The following is a 19,825-nucleotide window of genomic DNA, read 5'->3' as shown; positions in this document are numbered from 1 at the left end:
TTTTTCTATGCTTTCAGTACTTTCTAATTGTCATCACTGAATATGTATTACTTAAATAATAATAACTTAAGTAAAATCCTACTGCATCCCAGGTGCCCTACTAAGTGCTGGACAGTTAGGGAGATTATCAGCACCACACTCTCCCGAGTGAGCCACGGGCCAGCCCAGTTAGGGAGATTAGTATGTGACTTCTACCAAAATCCAGAATTCAATAACAGAACTCTGGGATTCTGCATGACTTTCTTTAGGATCAGGGTGACCCTGGGCAAGTTAGTTAACAGTTCTCTACTTTAGTTTCCTCATGTATAAAATGGGGATACAAATAGTCTCCCCCTCACGGGGTTGTCACGAGGACTGCTGTTTGGGGAGAAAATGCACATCATGTAAACGTTCTTTGCGGGCATAACAAGCACTCAGTCTATGGCACCATGATTCTTCTTACAAATGCAAAGAAAGAGAAAGCCCCAGGAGTCATAGCAGGAATGGAGGCACAGAAATGGGGCAAACTCTGCCCTGATCAGAACAGACAGAAATCCTGCAAGTGTGGCTGACAAGGTGTAGTCAAGAGAGGTAAGAAATAATGCCGGATTTAGCAAGGAGGTAGGGTTTGGAAGCTCTTCTTTTTTTTATTTTATTGGTTATGAATATTCATGAAATACAAAGCTGATTGTCACACCTCCTGCCCATGATGTGGGGGCCAGATTCATACTGGCTGTATACCCATTACCACAAATTGCATTTGTACCCCGTGTCTCCTGCACAATATCCCCCCTTCACCCCCACTCCACTTCGTAGCCCAAGGAATGTTCTCTCCCTCTGCAAGTCCAACGCACCACTGTAGTCTTTCTTTCCTTCCTTCTTTCTCTCTTAGCTCCCACATATGAGTGACGTGTGGTATTTATTCCTCTGCGCTTTGCTTATTTCACTCAACAAGCTCTTCTTTTCCATGCTTGATACCTTAGACTTGATTCCAAAGTCTGGGGAATAGTCATGTCACAGAGCTTGGTAACAAGCAAGTGACATTATTACTAAGATTCTAGCCAAAGTACTGTCCGTGAAAACACTTTTCCAAAGGCAGTTGTCAATCTTAGGGAGATAGAAAAATTCTTCAACATAGAATAAGAACGTGACCATGATGTCCCTATATCACTGAGCAAAACGCTTAATGTCTCTGTCATAAGCCCCGCCCTACAGAGCCATCACAACCAAGGCAGCAGGGCTGGAAGCATTCCTCAGCAAGGAGACAGAGAAGAGCTGTTTTCCCTCCTTCACAAAGCCTTGGAATAGCCTGGGCTGAAGGGATTTTTTTTTTCTCCCTTTCCTTTTAAAGAATATACAGCTCAGGGCAATTCTCCTACCTCCACTGCCCCATGTTGGGAAGGGGCAGCTGAGTCACTGGGTCTCTGTAACTGCCAGCCCGCAGCAGGACTCAGAAAATCAATACCTCTCTCTGAAGTTATCCGAAGTACTAAAGCCTTTAAACCAAACTACAGTAGGTAGACATGATCAACAGACTCGAGATGCGGCAAGAGGAGCTATTCTCTAAGATGTAGGCATGTTGTATTCAGCTGTGGAAGTGGCTCTCTCTGCAGACAGGCCACTTTGAATGATGCCCCTACTTCCCAGTAGGGCTTGTGGGTGGGAACAACATCACCATCGTCTCTCTCAGAGCAGCAACACAGCATTGTGGCTAAAACAATGCACCCTCCGTACCAATGTCTGAATCCAGGTTCTATCATTGATGATCTGTGTACCTTTGGGTATCATTCTTACCTCTCCACGCCTTAGTTCTCCCCTAACTCAACAGGAGTTGCTGTGAGGATGGATTGAGATAAAGAACACAGGAACTCCCTGGGGTTCTCTTTTAAATTACATAAGTACTCAATGGAAGTCAGCTATTGTTCTTAAGAATATACCCTATGCAAAAGCACCATTGCTGGAAAGTAGAAATCACAAAAGTTAGCTTCCTGTATAATCTATTTGCTTTAAAATGTTGCCTTTTTCTGAAATAAAAGAGAATTTCTGAAAGAGTCTTCAGAATCTTAAAATAAAGAAATCTGGAAGAGAAATCTCTTTTTGAAAATAAGCGTCCCAATACATGGGCCCTGGAGCTGTCAAGTTCAAGTGTCACATAGGAAATTGGCCAGGACCTAATAAGTGATCCTGGGTCTTAACAGGCCGAAGGTCCAAAGTTTCCAAAAAAAAGTCCCTGCTGAGGAACCTTCAGAAAGATCCTTCGAGATACAATTTGACCTCTCTCTCTCTCTCTCTCTCTCTCTCTCATACACACACAAGCTGAGGAAGAAAACATCACTGCGTACTAACAAGAACCCCCCAAACAACACACAAGGTATACATTCTTAAACAAATCATTAAGATACTAGATTTGAAGGGGGAATTTTTTTCCCCAAATGGGAATCTATTTTTATAAAAAGTGTTACAAAAGCATAAAAAAATAAATTACCCTTAATTCTATATTGCAGATCTCATTTTAAATGAACAGAATAAAATGGCATAGAATCAAGGCTGTTTTGAAAATTCTGGACNCTTCAGAATCTTAAAATAAAGAAATCTGGAAGAGAAATCTCTTTTTGAAAATAAGCATCCCAATACATGGGCCCTGGAGCTGTCAAGTTCAAGTGTCACATAGGAAATTGGCCAGGACCTAATAAGTGATCCTGGGTCTTAACAGGCCGAAGGTCCAAAGTTTCCAAAAAAAAGTCCCTGCTGAGGAACCTTCAGAAAGATCCTTCGAGATACAATTTGATCTCTCTCTCTCTCTCTCTCTCTCTCTCTCTCTCTCTCTCTCTCATACACACACAAGCTGAGGAAGAAAACATCACTGCGTACTAACAAGAACCCCCCAAACAACACACAAGGTATACATTTTTAAACAAATCATTAGGATACTAGATTTGAAGGGGGAATTTTTTTCCCCAAATGGGAATCTATTTTTATAAAAAGTGTTACAAAAGCATAAAAAAAAAATTACCCTTAATTCTATATTGCAGGTCTCATTTTAAATGAACAGAATAAAATGGCATAGAATCAAGGCTGTTTTGAAAATTCTGGACTATCTAGTAGTTATGTTAAGACTGATCAAACGCCAGATCATCTCTCCCTTCTCCACTTGAAGCGAATCCGGGCAGGAAGACTTAATGTGATGGAACGATTTCACTTGCTATTTGAAGAATTCTCTTGTAAGATATACAATCTCTTTAGATTTTCCTAGGCAGCTGCTAGGGCTTGCTAAGGAAGTGATGGAAATAGGCAATATTCTAAATAAATAATTAGTGATTTCTGAGGGGTAGGTTCTATAGATATGTTTTAGGATTTAACACATCTTAGGTACAGAGACTAATTTATCTTGCTTCCCCCTCCCCACTTCTCTTTATTCCTTTCTTCCTCTCTTGGTTAAAGAAGAGACACAGAATCTTCCACCAGTGAGCTAGAGAGGGAGATTTTGAGATACTCCTTTTGTGCCCACCTTGGTAGAAAGACACAGAACAGGACCCAGTTCTTCTATCTCCACGCAAGCCGGTGAAAGTCTCAGTGCGTCTGTTTTATTCAGCTGTACTTCGGCAAAAGATTGCTTTTGAACAGAGGAGCCTCGAAACAGACATCTGTTGTTTTGGCATCAGCATTCATTTCCTTTCTTTGATAACATATCCTGGTTTTGCTCTGGGAAAATGCCCTGCATCTCATTCTCTGTGCCTCCAGGGAAACTGACTCCTACCTATGCTCCCCGGAGGGGCAGTGCCTTGAGTCTCACACCCCACTGGCAACAGGGACTGGCTGAAGGATGTGTGCATGACCTGATAAGCTACAGTGAGACTTCAGCAGAGACTTCAGCAAAGACTTCAGCAAAGACCTGGACAAAGATGGCGAGCTTCTCCAACTGCACTTGGGGAAGGAGAAATGGCCGGCACCCACTTTAGAGACAAGGAGAGAAGTTTTGAGAATGCAACCAACCACCTCAATAGCAGCAGAATCCAGAAGGAGGGACCCAGTTACAATGTTTAAACCCTAATTCAGCCACACCTGAAAAAAGATCCCCCAACCCCCACCAGGGACTTCTCAGATACATGAGTCATTAAATTCCTTTTTGGTTCATGCTCAGTTCAGATTGTACCTGGGGTTTCTGTGTGTTATATCCAGGAAAATCCTAGGCAATGGAGTTCTGCAGCTGAAACAAAGTTTCAAACCATTGGAAAAGATTTTCTTTAAAGGTGCTTTGACATATTGTGATTTGGGGCTATTTCTTCCTCCTGGTGGATGAAAGAGTGGAAAAGGAGCACAATCCCAAGAAAATCTAGGAGCCCCAAGGGCAAAAAGTGAAGGGAAACTAAAAGAAGAAGCTTTCAACACAGCAGCAACACATAAGTAATTAAGAACCAGCAAATATAGAAAATCACTGCTTTGTTCTACATAAGGAAATTGGTGGTTTGGGGTGAGGTCATGGGGTTTGTTGGTTGAAATTGTCATGTAATTTTAAGATTCTAAATGGGTAGTGTATCCATTTAACACCTGGCATATGTGTTATAATATTTTCTAATAATAATGCCTTAACATATATTTATAGTTACATGGTAAGTTCTTTTTCCATATTCGGACAGTCATAGGAGTGTTAAGAAGGAAAGAAAAATGTGACCTGCCAGTATCGTTTCTGTATCTGAGCACAAATGAAGAAATTGGTTCAGAAGGAGGTAAAAAAAAAAAAAAATCCAACTGTATTTGAGTTTGTTTTAAACATAGCTCTAAGCATCTGTTTTGATATCTGTTTATTGTTTACTGAAAAGTGAACTTTTTATAAACCCTCTTGTTTTATGGCACAGGGAAAAACCATGCAGGGTTCATCGAGGTTAGAAGGAGCAAGGAGCCATTCACATCTTGTATCTCAGGAAATACCTGACTCAACCTATGTCACACAACCACCACCTGGTGGCAGTGCACTTAAATAGCAGGAATAGCTGAGAATTACATAAACATCTCTTAAATTTTGACCCCAGCAACATTAAGGTCATTTTGTGCTACCAGATCAATACTAGATCTTATCTGCAGAATGAGAGAATTAAGAAACAGCGAATTAAACATATTGGAAACCTGGATGGGGGTGGAGTAACTATGGAGTTGTAGGCAAGTACTAATGGCAACACTGTATTTACCAGTACTTCCCAAGGAGCGGAGCTCTCAACACGAGTAGTGAGATCAGGTGGTTCGAAAAAAGCCACACTGAGGTTAAGCAGAGACCCAAATGAAGGGACGATGCAAGCCATGCAATTATCTAATGAAAAAAAATTACAGGTGCAGGGAGCAAAGAGGGCAAAGGCCCCGTGGCAGGGCCGTGTTTGGTTTCTCTGGAGGCTAGCACAGCTCAAGCAGAGAAGCAAAGAGAAGAGGGCAGATGAAGGCAGTTGAACAGGTGGGCAGGAGTCAGATCCTGCAGGGTCTTGTAGATCATGATCAGAACTTAGAATTTTGTTCTAGGTTGGCATACTAGAAAATAATTAAATGTAGGGAAGTGGCATGGTCTGCTTTATGTTCTAAAAGGATCACTTACTCTGGTCACCATGTAAGGAACAGATTACAGAGGGGAAAGAGTAGAAGTCTACTGCAGGAGCCTGGACAGGGATGAGGGAGGTACCATTGCAGGTAGTGCCAGATAGACAGATACACAGATAGACAGAGGTAGAGAGATGGATATATCTATATCTATCTGTGTGTATACACTCACATATATACACATTTCTCCACCTTATCAAGCACATGCATCGTAATTATATAGTGTTTGCAAAAACTTAAGGTAGACGTGTACAATTTCTTAATTTTTATATAACCAATAAAAAGTTACTGGCACAGGAAAGGCAAAGATTTTTTTAAAAAGCCATCGGTGGGTACAACTTTAAAGCAAAAAAAAAGCTGCAAGAGTAATACTGATGAGTGAAGCTTAGAAGACACTGAACTCTTGATATCAAAACACACTATTAGAAAATTAGACAAATTTTACTAAAATATCCTGTGATCTCCTAAAATAGTTCTGTGTTCCAATCACAAAAAATACTAGGCCTACTCAATGTATTTCATCCTTCCAACCAGAGTCACTTCTTGAGAGAAGAGAATAGAGAGAGAGACACTATGACCCTATCCTCGTGTTAGTTACTGCAGCAGAGACAGACTCATCCTCCCCTCCTTCTTGGGAGCAGAGACACCCAATATCATCTCCAGACTCCTCTGCAGCTGGATGTGGCTATGCAACAAAATTCTCAACGACAGAAGCCAGAGGACGTTATGGGTTTAACTTCTGCCTCACTTGCTTAAGAAGAAATAGCTTCCTGGACTTCTGCCCTCTTTCCCTTCCTGCTGGCTGGAATGTAGGTGGAGTGGACTCCCAGTTCTGATCACGCAGAGGAAAAAAAAACCCTCTAAGACAAGAGTTCTAAACCAGAGGCAATTTTTGTCACACAGGGTTAGCTGGCAACGTCTGGGGCCATTTTGAAGGGGGGAGTTGTTATGGGCATATAGTGGGTAGAGACCAGAGAGAATACTAAATATCTTCCAACCCACAGGACAGCCCCTCACAACAGAGACTTTTCTGACCTACCCAAAATGTCAGTACTGCTGAGGTTGAAAACCCTGCTCAAAGGCAATGTTTCTCAAACTTGGTGCATAATAATTACCCATGTATCTTCTTAAACTGCAAATTCTGCTCCAGAATGTTTGAGATGGAATGAATCTGAGATTCTGCATTTTCAACAAGCTGCCTAAAGGAAGGTGGAGCAACATGTTGGGGAGAACTTGGGTCATAATGATCTCTGGGAGCACAGCCGACCATCCATCCCAGTCTAGACCTGCTGGACTGTGCATGCAGGGCTGGTATTCAAACATACACCTGGACACCTGAACTCAGTTTTCAGCTGTGTTCCCTTCGAGAGGCTGGTGGTCGTGCAGCACTGACTGCTACACGCTTTGAACATCAACTTTTGTTATGTGAGAGAAAAATGAACTTCTACCTTAAGTAAGCCACTAGTACAGTTACCATCTGCAGATAGCACGGACGCTTTCACAATGCTCACCTCCATATATGTTGCTTTCGTTAGGAGAACTAAAGAGCCCTGGAAGTGATATTTTCCAGAAATGGAGAAAAAGCAAAGAGTCAAAAAGAAACAAGATGGTGACTGTCAGACATCTGAGGAGAATGTACGAGTTTCCTATTGATGCTGTAACAAATGACCACCAGCTTAGTGGCCTAAAACAATACAAATACATTATCTTACAGTTCTGGATGTCTGATGTCTGAAAACAGTCTCAATGGGCTAAAATCAAAGTGTTGAGAGGACCATGTTCCTTCTGGAGGCTCCAAGGAAGAAACATTTCCTTGCCTTTTCCCTGGTTTCTAGAAGCTTCCTGCATTCTTGGCTCCTGGGCCCCTCCTCTATCTTCAAAGCTAGCTTTTCAAGCTGCCATCTCTCCGGTTCTTTCTCTCCACCTCCCTCTTCCACTTACGTGGTTCCTTGTGATTATTTTGGGTCCATCCAAATAATCCAGGGCAGTGTCCTAAAAGCCAGCTATTTAGCACTCTTAATTCCACCTGCAGCTTAATTTCCCCTGGTCACATAATCTAACATATTCATGGGTTCCAAGGATCAGGACATAAACATTAGGGGCGGTGGGGAGGGGAGGGATTATCCCACCTACCAAAGCATGTTAGAAAGCAGTTAAAACAAGGAACTAGAAGGCGGGATGTTAATACATCAACCTGGGAAACCAAATGAGAGTGTGCAAGAGAAAGAGATGATAGGTCAATCCAGAGCAAAATGAGAGAATCTTCTGGTCACTTCCAAAGCTCATCAACTGCAGTCAATCCTCAGAGGCAGGTGTGCCCCAAAGCTTTTTATGTTGTTTCAGTATAAAAGAATGATGCATCATGAGTCAGGGAAAAGAGTTATGCAGACAGAGGTTGTCCAGGACTTCTCCAGATTTTAATGCAGTCTGCCCTGAGAATGTTTGATATCCATGCTATATAATAGTTTCTGTAAATTAAACCTCTTAATCTAACTTTATGATAAGAGTGACTGTCCTGTATTTCAGGTACTCCCTGGAGTGCAACATTCCAGAAAACCAATTACCTGGGGGAATTCATGAAAACGTGCATGGATTAATAACAACTAACATAGGTAGACAAAGCAGTTCCAGCAAATAATCATTATTCCACCCTTGCAAAATCACTGTGGAGTTCTTAGAGGTTGTTATTCCCATTTTAGAGATGAGAAAACAAGGGCTCAAAGGCTAAATACTTGTCTCTGTACACAAAGCAAGGTAGATGCATAACTCGGACTCAAATCCTTAACTTCTGTTTTCAGGTTCAACTTCTTTTTCAAAATACTATATAGCTCCAAACAGTCAAAATGCCCTACAATAGAGGAGCCCAGGTAGTTTGGCTCAAACATTCCTGAGCTCCAGGGGCTCCCAAAGCTCTAACCTCCTGCAGAAACTTCAACCTGGAAGTATAGGGAAAGGTGTACCTACACCTGCAGTGAGTAACACAAATCAAACAGGGAACCTCTGTGTAATTATTTGATTATTACATGGCAATTATAAAATTTTGATCATGCATTTAGAAAAACATAATCCAAACTACTCTTGGAGCATAATGATCTATCAGGAATAATCCATGATCTTCTCCTAAAACTTTTCCTGCTGTAACAACAGAGGCCAGGAACCAAAAGCCATGTGTTACAGTGGAAAGACACCTGGCTCGTGACAGACTGCTGCGTGATCTGGGAATGTCACTTGCCCTTTCAAAGTCTCACAGTCCCTATCTGTAAAACTGGAGGAAGAAAGTATCTACTTCATCAGGCTACTGCGAGAAATAAATGAGATAATATTGTGCGCTGTATGAACCTTTTGGGGAGACTGTTAGCCTACACAGCTTGTTTGAGTGGGGTTCTCTTTCTTGCACCCAAAGTAGCCTTGCAAAAATAATTCGTGAAAGAGCTTAAAACAATTCTTAGCCACAGTTCCCAAGAAATGTGAGTGCTCTTTCTTTTCAGAAGTCTGGAGTACTGCATGTAGAAGGCCCTCTTTTCGTTCATTAATTTATTAATTCATAATTGGTGAGTAATAAATCACCACGTATTGAGTGCCAACTGGATGCCAGGCACTGTTCTGGGCACTGGCACCTGCTCCCATGTAGATTACCTTCTAGTGAGAGGGACATAAGAAATTAGGATGACTTTGGAGAGTAATATATACTCCAAAGAAAATAAAACAGCACAACAAGCTGAAGAGTTGGAAGACCGTCTTTAAGTAGTTGAGAAAGGTCTTTCTGAGGAGCTGAAATTTGAGCCAACACCTGAAGGATAGATTAGGAGACAAAAGTAGGTTAGAGATCTGGGAACAGAGTATTCCAGGAGGAGGAAACAAAGAATAAAAAGTCCCTAAAGTGGGAATGAACATGGTCCCCAAACAGAAAGAAAACCACTTCCAGTTTACTGTCAGAGCAGGACCCCTGAGTTAGCATGTCCTGTAGGTAGGCAGATCAGCCCATCTGTGCAAGGGACATCAAAAGCTTCCAGCAGGAAATTTCTAACACCTATTATTAACTCCCATGATGTTGGAAGACAGCACTACTTGTAGAAAAGAGCTTTGAGAGAAATAAAAGGAAAAGTTGTATATTTGAGGCCATCCACCCCGGTTTGAATCCCAACTCTGTTTTGAGCAAGTTATTCAACCTCCCTGTGCCTCAGTTCCCTCAACCATGAAGTGTGGGTAATAACAGCCCCACCCTCGCCAGGTTCTTGTGAAGATTGAGTGAATTCAACACTTGAGGCACAGTCTGGGATGGGTGAGTACAATGTGTGTCCGCCACCATGACTGTTACTGTTATTCTTTCAGATACAAATCTTCTTCTCCCTGTCCCATCTGGAAATAACCATTGTCTGTCCCTGATTTTTTCTTTATTTTTGTAACAACATGAGTGTTGTATTCATCTGTTTCTGTTGCTTATCACAAAATACTTGGAACTGACTGATTTAAAGAGAGAACGAAATTTATTGCTTACAGTTTCTGAGGCTGGGAAGTCCACAGTCCAAGGAATACATCTGGTGGTGGTGACAGTGATCTAGGGGCCTCACATTGCAAGATGGTGGAGGCAGAGAAAGATTAACCTCCACATGTGCTGTCCTTTTGAAGCCCTCAGAACCAGGCCCCTGACCACCATTATTAATCCATTCACTGCAGCACGGTCCTACAATCTAATCACCTCTTCAAGAACCCACCTTCCAAGTACTGTAGTAGGATTTAACAGTCATCTTACCATCCTTTACTCAGCCAAATAAAATGTGGAAAGTAGGGAAATCCTATATATGAAGTACATCATTTTGGTCATGTTTATATAAACAATATTTGCAGGCCACTCTCAAACACACCTGATCTCACTTTAGTCAGCAAAGAATTAAAACAAACAAATAAACAAAAATCGGGGGGGAGGGAAGGAAACAAAAGTAATGCTACCTGGAGAAGGGCGTCTCTTTCCATTTACTTCTGTCTTCTGTGGTTCCCCTTAGCATAATATTAAAATTTTGTTCTTACAAGTCTCTTGCAATTTTTGCTAAATTTATTCCTAGTTATTTCATCTCTTTGATTGGTTCTATAAATGGAACATTTTTCCCATCATATTTTCAAAATGGCATAGGCATATAAGAAAACTATAAATTTTGCATAATTTCCTTAATAGCCACCTTTATGAATTCTATCACTGTTTCCAATAGACTCATGGGGGGGATTGGTTTTCTTAGTTTCCTCCTTCCTTACTTCTTTTTCTCATCTAATTGCATTATCTAATAATTCCTGACCGATGGTGATGATAATGGGCATTCTGGTCTTGTTCTAGATTTAAGGGAATATTTCTAGTGTTACACCATTAAAGCTCATGCTGGCTTTGGTATAATCCTATTTTATTAGCAGGTTGTTCTAAAAATAAGGAATAGTTATTTATTTAATCAGATATCTTTTTAGCATCCAGACAATAATTCACAAGACTTTTCTCATTTGCCAGTTTTCACAGTGAATCACATTATTAAGTTTGCCAAGACTGAACCATCCTTCCATTCTTCGTATAAACTCCACTTGTAATATAATCATTTCCATGTCTATTTCTCCAGTCTATGAGCTCTTTCAGATTGTTGGCCATGATTGACTCATGTTTGAGCCCAGTACATAGCACACAGTTGACAGTACAGATTTAAAACACATTTTTAATAAATAAATAAATAAATAAATAAATAAATAACAAGTGCACTGAACCTCCTCAAGCTAACCCTCTGTACCTCTTGCTGGGTTAAAATACTGGATTAGAGAGATTATGTGCTGTCCCAGAGTGGACCTTTATAGGTTTAATGAATATTTGGTTTAACTGGCTCTCACTTTTTTAGCAATAAAAACCATGAACCCCTTTTTTTCTACGGGAAAACTGTTTCCTATGGTTTGTATGGAGCTATCCCCATTTCCCTGCTCCCACCACAACCCCAAGCAAAAAGGGTAGCTACGTCTCCCAGGCCTAATTAGAGTACTACACAATTATTGTTTCAGAAATTGGTGCATGACCCAACCTCGGCCAAAGGCAACTGCAGGAACTTCCTAAAGAAGCTCTTAAGAAAAAATATTTTGAAAAGGATTGGTAAACATAAAATATGCTTGTTTAGGATTGCTCCTTACCATCTTGCCTAAAATGTGATAAGACAGTCTACTGAGAATGAAATAAACAAGGCAAATTCATGGAATGTGACATCATTTGAGATGCTGGATCCAGCTTTTCCTGAAGACATTCCCCCTCGACTTCTCAACCGCATAAGCCAATCGATTATTATTTTTAGTTTATAATAGTTTATGTTTGATTTCTAGTATTTGGAACCAAAAAATATTACCTGTTTCATGTGTTGCTTTGTTTTCCTGGAAATATGCTTTGCATATTCTTAAATAAAGGTTGAAAAATATCTTTAAGGGAAGGCAAATCCTAACTAGTGAGTGTAAAAGGAAAAAAAAGTCAACCACCTATTTTTAATTAATGGCATGATGGGCTGAAAGGCTCCCTTAGTGAATCATAATTTCAGAATGAAATTCCCAAGACAGTCATAGAGGAGCTTGTTAAACCACAGAAACCAAGGGAATCAAGAGATTACTTTAACAGGGCGGAAGTTCAATCAGTTCCAGAGATATCATCCATTATGCAAAACGAAAACCTTTAAAACTTTCTAACATACAACTGTAGCAATCTTTCATTCACCTAAAGTCTCGAGGCCTCTCTCCTGACTTGATTTAAAAGTAAAAATGCCTGGTATGATTTTCAAAAATAAAAAATAAATACATCATTTATGATGGCTGGAGAACACCAGAGAAAGCAGCCAAATCTCAGGATAGGGAGTCTCACGAGGTTTTCGTGACCAAGCCTGCATCCTCAAATGCTTTCCATTCTGAGAAAAACTGAAAGCAAGCATGTCCCTGGCATCCTAAGTACCTTTGAACCTATCACAGCAAGTGGCATCAGTTTCCACTGGAGGCTCAAGAGAATGTCAGAGTGTAAGCCCAAAGAGCTTGTCCATTTCCCTTCCCTGCTCCCTTTGTTGAGAATGCTGGCTGGAGTTTCCTCGTAAAATCAGACTCTTCCCCTCCTTCAACTCAAGTTACAATAGACCAAATTCTGGAATCCAGTTTTGATTATTCTCTGGAGAGCTACTTAAGAGATGTTCAGGGTTTAAAATCCCTCCTTCAGACATAATCTCAAAAGAAAAGACTATATTCAAATGAAAAATGCATTACAGCATTCTCTTTAGGGCCTTCAGTGCTGATGGGCAGGATAAAAGGAAAACATTAAAGAAAAATGAAGGAGAAAAGTAAGGCAGAAAGGGAAAATGGGAGAGAAAGAAAGAGGAAAGAAGAGGAGAGAGAAATTTACTATATCACAAACGCTGTATAAAACACTTTAAATGCCATTCCATTTCATCCTCATGTAATCCTTTGGAAGTAGGTAATATTGAGCCCATTCTGCAGATGGAGAAATTGAGGCTTACTGATAATAAGTAATTTGTCCAAGGTCACACAATGCATATGCGATGGATTCTGGCTCAAAGTTACAAAAACATGCTCCAAACCATGTTGCTTTTATTAGAAGTTACTAGCTTCTTCTCTCTGAAGGGTCTAATACAGAAGTTTGGGTCAATGGGCCCTATGGAGATAATCTAGCTTCATCACCTAAGAAACAGATTAATATGAGTAACCTGACATCCAACAGAACTAGTATGGGGCAAAGCAAAGCCTAGAATCTAATTTTTCTAACTCTAAGATTTTACTCAATCCACCTGAGCAGAAACTATTTTGTAAGTGCAAGTTACCCATGTAGATCAAATACAGGCACTCATGATGAATGAGTAAAAAACTGAGAATTTTCCCACTTTCAAGAGAATGTTTGTTGGGACAAAAGAGAAATTTATCTGTGAATTTTCTTTTTCTGCCTCAGTGTTCTTGTTTATATCAACATCTTTTTGTTGTCGTTGCAATATGTCTAGGATGTTTTCCCCCCATGCTGTTGCAATATCTGTAGAGGGGAAAAGAACCTAAACTAAAATAGCACACGTAAGCCGCAATCCTGGCCACTGCAAAGGGTATGGGCATGCCAGTTACTTTCTGAAATGAGTTTAAACCAGAGGTCACAAACTGGTAGCCAGCTGGCTGCATCCAGCCACAAATGTATTTTGTTTTTCCTGCAGTGTTGGCCCACACAGAGCTTTTGAGAAACTTCAATCTGTTGCCAACATTAAAAATCAGAAGATTTCACGTCAAAATCTAGATTTCCAGTATCTCTTACAAAGTGGAAGATCCTATAGCCCCGATGCAACATTTGCATGTGGAAAAGAGTAGCTGGAACAGAAATGTGGCTGCCTCATTATCCAGAGCATATGTGATCCATTCTCTCTTCACATAGGCCACTTCACTCGTTTGTATTATCCACATGGGCCCTGAAGGCATCGGAGTGTGTAACCTTTGCTTTAAAGGTTAAACAGATACAGATTGTAAAGCCAAACATTATCAGACTTTTCCCAAAACCATCCCAAATAAGAGACTCTTCAGTCAATATCACGACAACTGTGATCGAAGCTAACGTACGTAAGAGCTCAAAATGATTCAAATTTCTGCTCTAGGATACTCATTTTATTTAGAAAATATGTTCACTTTTATTATTTCATTTATTCCTCCCAATAATTCTACAGGGAAGGAATTACTCTCAAATAATCAACTGAAGCTGAGTGATTTTAAATAACTTATCCTATGAAGATCGTCCAACTAGTAAGTTACAAACCTGGTTCTGAACCAAGTTTTGTCCAACAGCAAAGACAGGGCTTTAAGAATAATGAAAGAACACTTTGTGGAGCCAAGAAGCTTGTTTCTTCCTCAGGGCCTTTGCACTTGCTGTTCCTGTATCTGGAAATTTCTCCACCCAGATCTTCATATGGGACGATCTTACTCTTTTACTTCATTTATGTCAGCTCCACAGACAGGTTTTCCCTAATCATCCCATTTAAAATAATGCACGTGTGCATGCGTGCATTCATGCACACACAGACACAAAACAGTTACTCTCTGGGCCCCTTGCTACTCAAAGTGAGGTCCAGGCATCAGCAGCATCAGTGGCTGCATCTGGGAGCTATTTAGAAATGCAGAATCTCCGGCCCCTCTCCAGACCTGCTGAATGAGAATCTGCACATTAACAAGATCCCCAGGTGATTCGTGCACAACAGAAAGTCTAAAAAGCATTGTGCTACACAAGTGTTGTCCCATAGAAATATAATGAATCGCTGGTGTGTTTTTAAATGTTCTAGTAGACACATTTAAAAGGTAAAAAGAGGAGAAATTAATTTTGATAATATATTTTACTTTACTTATAATGAATATTATAATTTCGACATGTAGCCAATATAAAATTATGAGTGAGCAATTTAGCATTCTGTGTATTTTATACTTACAGCACATTTCAATTTGAACATTTCCCATGTTCAATAGCCATGCACATGTGGTAGCCAGCATACTGGACAAAGGAGCTCTGGGCCACCAATTACTTTACTTTTCACCATGGCCTTTATCACAACCAGGATTTTTACTACACATTATTTGGCTTGCTTGTGTGTTGTCCCCACTACCCTCCTCCTAAGATTTCAGTTCCAGGAGAACAGGTGCTTTACTGCCTTATTTATCATTTTATCCCCAGTACCTGAAACTGTATTGGGCACATAGGAAATATTTATTAAATATTTGTCAAATGAGAGAATAAAGAAAGGATATGACCTCTCTAGCACTTTGTGAGTGGCAATGTGGTGTTGGGGAAGAATCCAGCATTTTGAAATTGGACAGACGTGGGTTCAAATCTCAGCTCAGGCACTGACCAGCCAACTGACATTGGACCAGTCATCGACCCTCTTAAGCCACCTGTAAAATGGCAGTAATGCTATTCAGCTCACAGCATCATCGTGACACTCAAATGTTATAACCTGTCTCTGAATCACAACCACCGCAACAGGCATTCAATAAATGCCAGTGCCTCCATCCTCCTTCATTCTCTCTCTGGATACCAGGTGCAAATTATGCTGCTGACCACTGTCCACTGTCCCCTGGGAAGCATGAACATGACTTTTGGCAGCGTTTTCCTGAGTTGCTTTCCTCTAGCCAATGGGACATGTGTATTAACTGTTGACAGTCAAAACATCCTAACTCCATGGAGGATCACTTTCTGTCACCGTGGAGCGTGGTCAGGGTCACTGTACAGCCTGCAAGCCACAAGGGAGGAAATAGCTTGAGTCTCTGTCACTTTGATGAGTTCTGCAGCAGCAGCCAGTTGGCCTGTCCCAAGGCCCCATCCCTGAGAAGAGCTTAAGGTCTCTGCCTAGACAGCTTGTATCAGCTCACACTGAAAGGTGTGTTGTAGCTTTGCCCTTTTGGGGGGAAGGACAGGGCAGAAGGGATGGAGGGTTTAATCTACCCCGATTTATTAATCATCAGCCTGTGTCAATCCACCGAGTAAGGCTTACTTCTCTGTAGCTTTAACACACATTCTAATCCATTAGTCTATCTTGCCCTAAAAATCAGATGCACATGTTCTAATCGCAAATGTGTTTTTATATCACATTAGATCGACAGTGTAGGAGGAGAGCAAAACCCGGATTTAGAGATAACTGAAGTGACACCGAGAAAATAAAACTGCTAGGGCTGCTTAGTTGAATATAAGAAAACCCCAAGCCAGATGTGCTGAGAGCAGCCCCAATTTCTTTTTTTTTTTTTTCCTTTTTGTCTTTTTTCGTGACCGGCAATGGATTGCAACCCTCAGTGTCGCGCCCGTACCGGACCGGGACCGGCAACGGGATTGCAATCCTCGGTGTTGCACCCGCACCTTGCTCAGCCAGTGAGCGGCCGGTCTGTATGTGGGATCCATACCCTCGGCGGGAGCACCACCGCGCTTCCCAAGCGGTGCACTGTAGCAGTGCGCCACTGGGCCGGCCCCCCAATTTCTTCTCAGCAATCTCTCTTGCTGAAAACACGAAAACCGGGAACACTTGAAGAATTAGTAAGCTATTAGAAGCACATTTAAAATAAAAATAATAAGGGGCCGGCCCGGTGGTGCACTGCTACAGTGCGCCGCTTGGGAGCGCGGCTGCGCTCCCGCCGAGGGTTGGGATCCCACATACAGACCAGCCACTCACTGGCTGAGCGAGGTGCGGGCGCAACACCGAGGGTTGCAATCCCATTGCCGGTCACGAAAAAAGACAAAAAAAAAAGAAATAAATAAATAAGAATAATAACAAATAAATGGGGGGAATCAAAACCTTTAATTAACTTGTGGTTCACTAATCCAGCAAATAAATTCCAAATACCATACCAGCATGGGAAGGAATTATACTATTTAAGTACAGATGCCACCATGTAAAAGATTCAGAGTTGAACCAGGAAACCAAGGGGAAGGATTTCTGTTAGTGGTTTGAAACAATGCCAGTGTTTCCTTTTCTACAACACAAAGAGGAAGTCATCCCCTCCTCCTACATGGTGGGGACAGGGGGCGTGGGGACAGAGAGAGCCCTGAAGAGATAGAAGTAATGAAAATCTCATAAACTCCCTCAAAGCACTACTTTCTGTAATAAGGCTGAAGAGCCATTCAAGGCCAGTCCAAAGCAAACTTAGCTTCTGTGAGTCCAAGGGGCTCCTCAGAGTCTTCTCAAGCCAGCTTTGGCTAGCTAATAATTCCTTCTGTTAGATAGACATCTATTGGCAGGAAGCTTGTTTTTAAGTTTCTTCTCCAACACTTCCAATCAGCACCACTAAGCATTATAAGGCTCTACCACGGGCAAGATCGAGGACACAGATATATCACATGGTCCTCTTAAGTGAGGACCAGGGGAATCTTGTTCTATCGACACCTCTTCAGTTTAACAGGTTTATGAGTGGCTACCAAATATTGACACAGAGCCCCAAACACCACAAGTGCTGGCTAGAAGCAGGAGGCCTGGAGCATGACAGCATTGGAATAATACCTTCAGTAGCCGTGCCATGACAGTGAGGCAATTTATATACTTTCTCTTCCCAGCCTCAGTATAAAAGAACATAGGAAAATCTGGCATCTTCTATCCTTTCATTCAGAAAATTCTCCAGACCCTGCAGTGGGACTTCTTGACGTGCATCCCACCACGCACCCTTCATCAACTTTATTTTAAATCATCTGCGAAACACCCCCTTTTTTATTTCCAGCTGCTGCAAAGCAACTCAAGCACATGTTGATAGATTTGATCTTTATGCCTCCCTCAAAGGGCATTTGACACTCCTCACAAGATACACAGCTTTAAAATTAGAACTGGGGGAAAAAAAGAAACAGTTATCCTTATAGTGCCAAAGTTACCCCACAGAAGAAAACAGAACATTCCTATAACCAACAATTAAACAACTGAAGCCTTCCCAGACATCATACCCTTCTTTATTTTTCTGTCGTTGCATTAATCATCTTAACACCTTTTTAATTATAATCGCAAACTGGAAGCCATGGCTTGTGAAGTTATAAATACTGATTTTCCAGTTAAATTAGGCATTTGCTGTTTTATGTTTTGATAGGAAGGGGCTGTTTGAAGCCTCCTAAAATACTGCAATTAGTTCTCTCTGTTGAAACAGACAAGACATTAACAGACACATTTGCTATTTCAGTGTAATGTGCTGGAATGTTTATTCCTAAGTGTACTTCTCTCAAGCTTCTAAAGCATAAGGCATATTTTTTAAAGTGGAAGAAATCAATCACAATACACACATTTATTATATATTTCTGAAATTATTTCTAAAACTTTTCCAGGCTGTCATTTAAACCTAGAAAGTACATCTCTTCAACGGTAAGGAGACCTGTCAGGAAACAATCCTAATTTCACCTACTGGCTCTGTAGGGATGATAACATCACTTCAGCTGACAACGGCTGTGTTTCTGTTTGACAATTACAATTAATTACTGAAATGCAATCGAGATGGGGTCAACCATCCAGATCTGCTTTCCAGAAAGATATCAAACTAGAGGAAAGAGAAAAATAAAAAATAAAAAAAAAGAAAGCGAAGGAGGTTTGCATTTTGGGCACCTGAGCCAGTGTTGTTTTAAATGTTATGGCTGGCAAGAAAGGTGGATTATTAGTTTATTTTACCTGCACTTAACTTTCCAGTCCTCTCTTCTCCCTTTCTCTCACCACCGGCAGACGGTGGGAAAGAAAGGATATGAGCATCTCACAAGACATAAACTCCAATCTGTTGCAAAGCAGGAACAGATTAGAAAGGGCCCGGCGCAGGGCATAAAACTCTTAGGGCACCAACTGCTGTGTAGACACTGAGGCTCCTGATACAAAATCAACACAGCGTTCATTCAGCCAAGGGAGATATAAAGTTATGGAGGTGGGAAACACCCTGACTTTACTAGAAAGCCAAAACACCAGCATCTTCTTTTTAACTGCTCGCTATTCATTTTGCTCTGACCTTAAAATACTAAGTTGGATTCCAGCCACGCAAATGTGTTTAAGGGCGATTCTGAGAGATTCCAGGGGATCTCAAAGCCTCTCAGTCAATTTAGCTATCCCGTCTCATTCCTCGGCGTCCCCAACGCAGAGTCCCAAAGACCCACAAGTGCTTGGCTTAGGAAACACCCGCGGGCACCAGCGCTGGGGATTCCCAGGCTTGGAGCCAGGCATATTCAGAAAGCACCTTGGATGAGGAGCCTGAGGCAGCGTGGGGTGGCACCTCCTCTCCTCGCCCCGAAGTAAAGTGACAAGTGACCCTTATTAGCTAGAGTCCGGCTCTCTCAGCCGCTCCCCCTGAGCGACCCGCCAGGGCTCTCGGGACAGTACCTGGATTTCTAAAGGGCGTGGAAAGCAGCGGTTTCCCCTCCGCGTCTGCCCCATGCGTCTTTTCCATTCCGCCGAGCCCAGGGTCCTACCTGTACCACTCCAGTCCCTTTTCGTAGTTCCTGTCGAAGAAGTGCGGCTCTACGCCCACCGCCCGCACGTCCGGGTGCACTCGGATCGCCTCCAGCAGCGCGCGGGTCCCTCCCTTCTTGACCCCGATGATAAGCGCCTGGGGCAGCTTCTTCTCCCCGTAGTCGGGGGTGCTGACGGCGCCGCCCCTCTCACTGCTCCCGTTGGCCGCTCTCCGGCCTGCGAGCTCCTCGTCGGTGGTGCTGGACTCCTGCGCCTCCGTCTCCAGCAGCGCGCTCTGCGCTGTCATCATCTCGCTGGGGGCCAGCGGGGTCCGGGGCCAGGCGTCCCGGGAG

At 41.9% G+C, this 19,825-nt stretch overlaps 1 protein-coding gene across 1 annotated transcript in view; it reads right to left on the bottom strand.

The window, feature by feature from the left end:
* The window catches only part of HS3ST4 (heparan sulfate (glucosamine) 3-O-sulfotransferase 4), a gene marked incomplete at its 3' end in the record, with an annotated part of 439,460 nt that extends 419,679 nt beyond the window's left edge, over nucleotides 1-19,781 (bottom strand). The window contains exon 1 of the mRNA XM_008570691.1: nucleotides 19,493-19,781. Coding sequence (XP_008568913.1) covers nucleotides 19,493-19,779 — 287 coding nt within the window. The remainder of the gene's footprint in view (nucleotides 1-19,492) is intronic.
* Nucleotides 19,782-19,825: the final 44 nt, after the last annotated feature.

This window comes from Galeopterus variegatus, unplaced genomic scaffold (assembly GCF_000696425.1).
Source record: "Galeopterus variegatus unplaced genomic scaffold, G_variegatus-3.0.2 Scaffold623, whole genome shotgun sequence".
NCBI classification, from domain to species: domain Eukaryota; kingdom Metazoa; phylum Chordata; class Mammalia; order Dermoptera; family Cynocephalidae; genus Galeopterus; species Galeopterus variegatus.
This window is presented reverse-complemented; position numbering and strand designations above follow the sequence as displayed.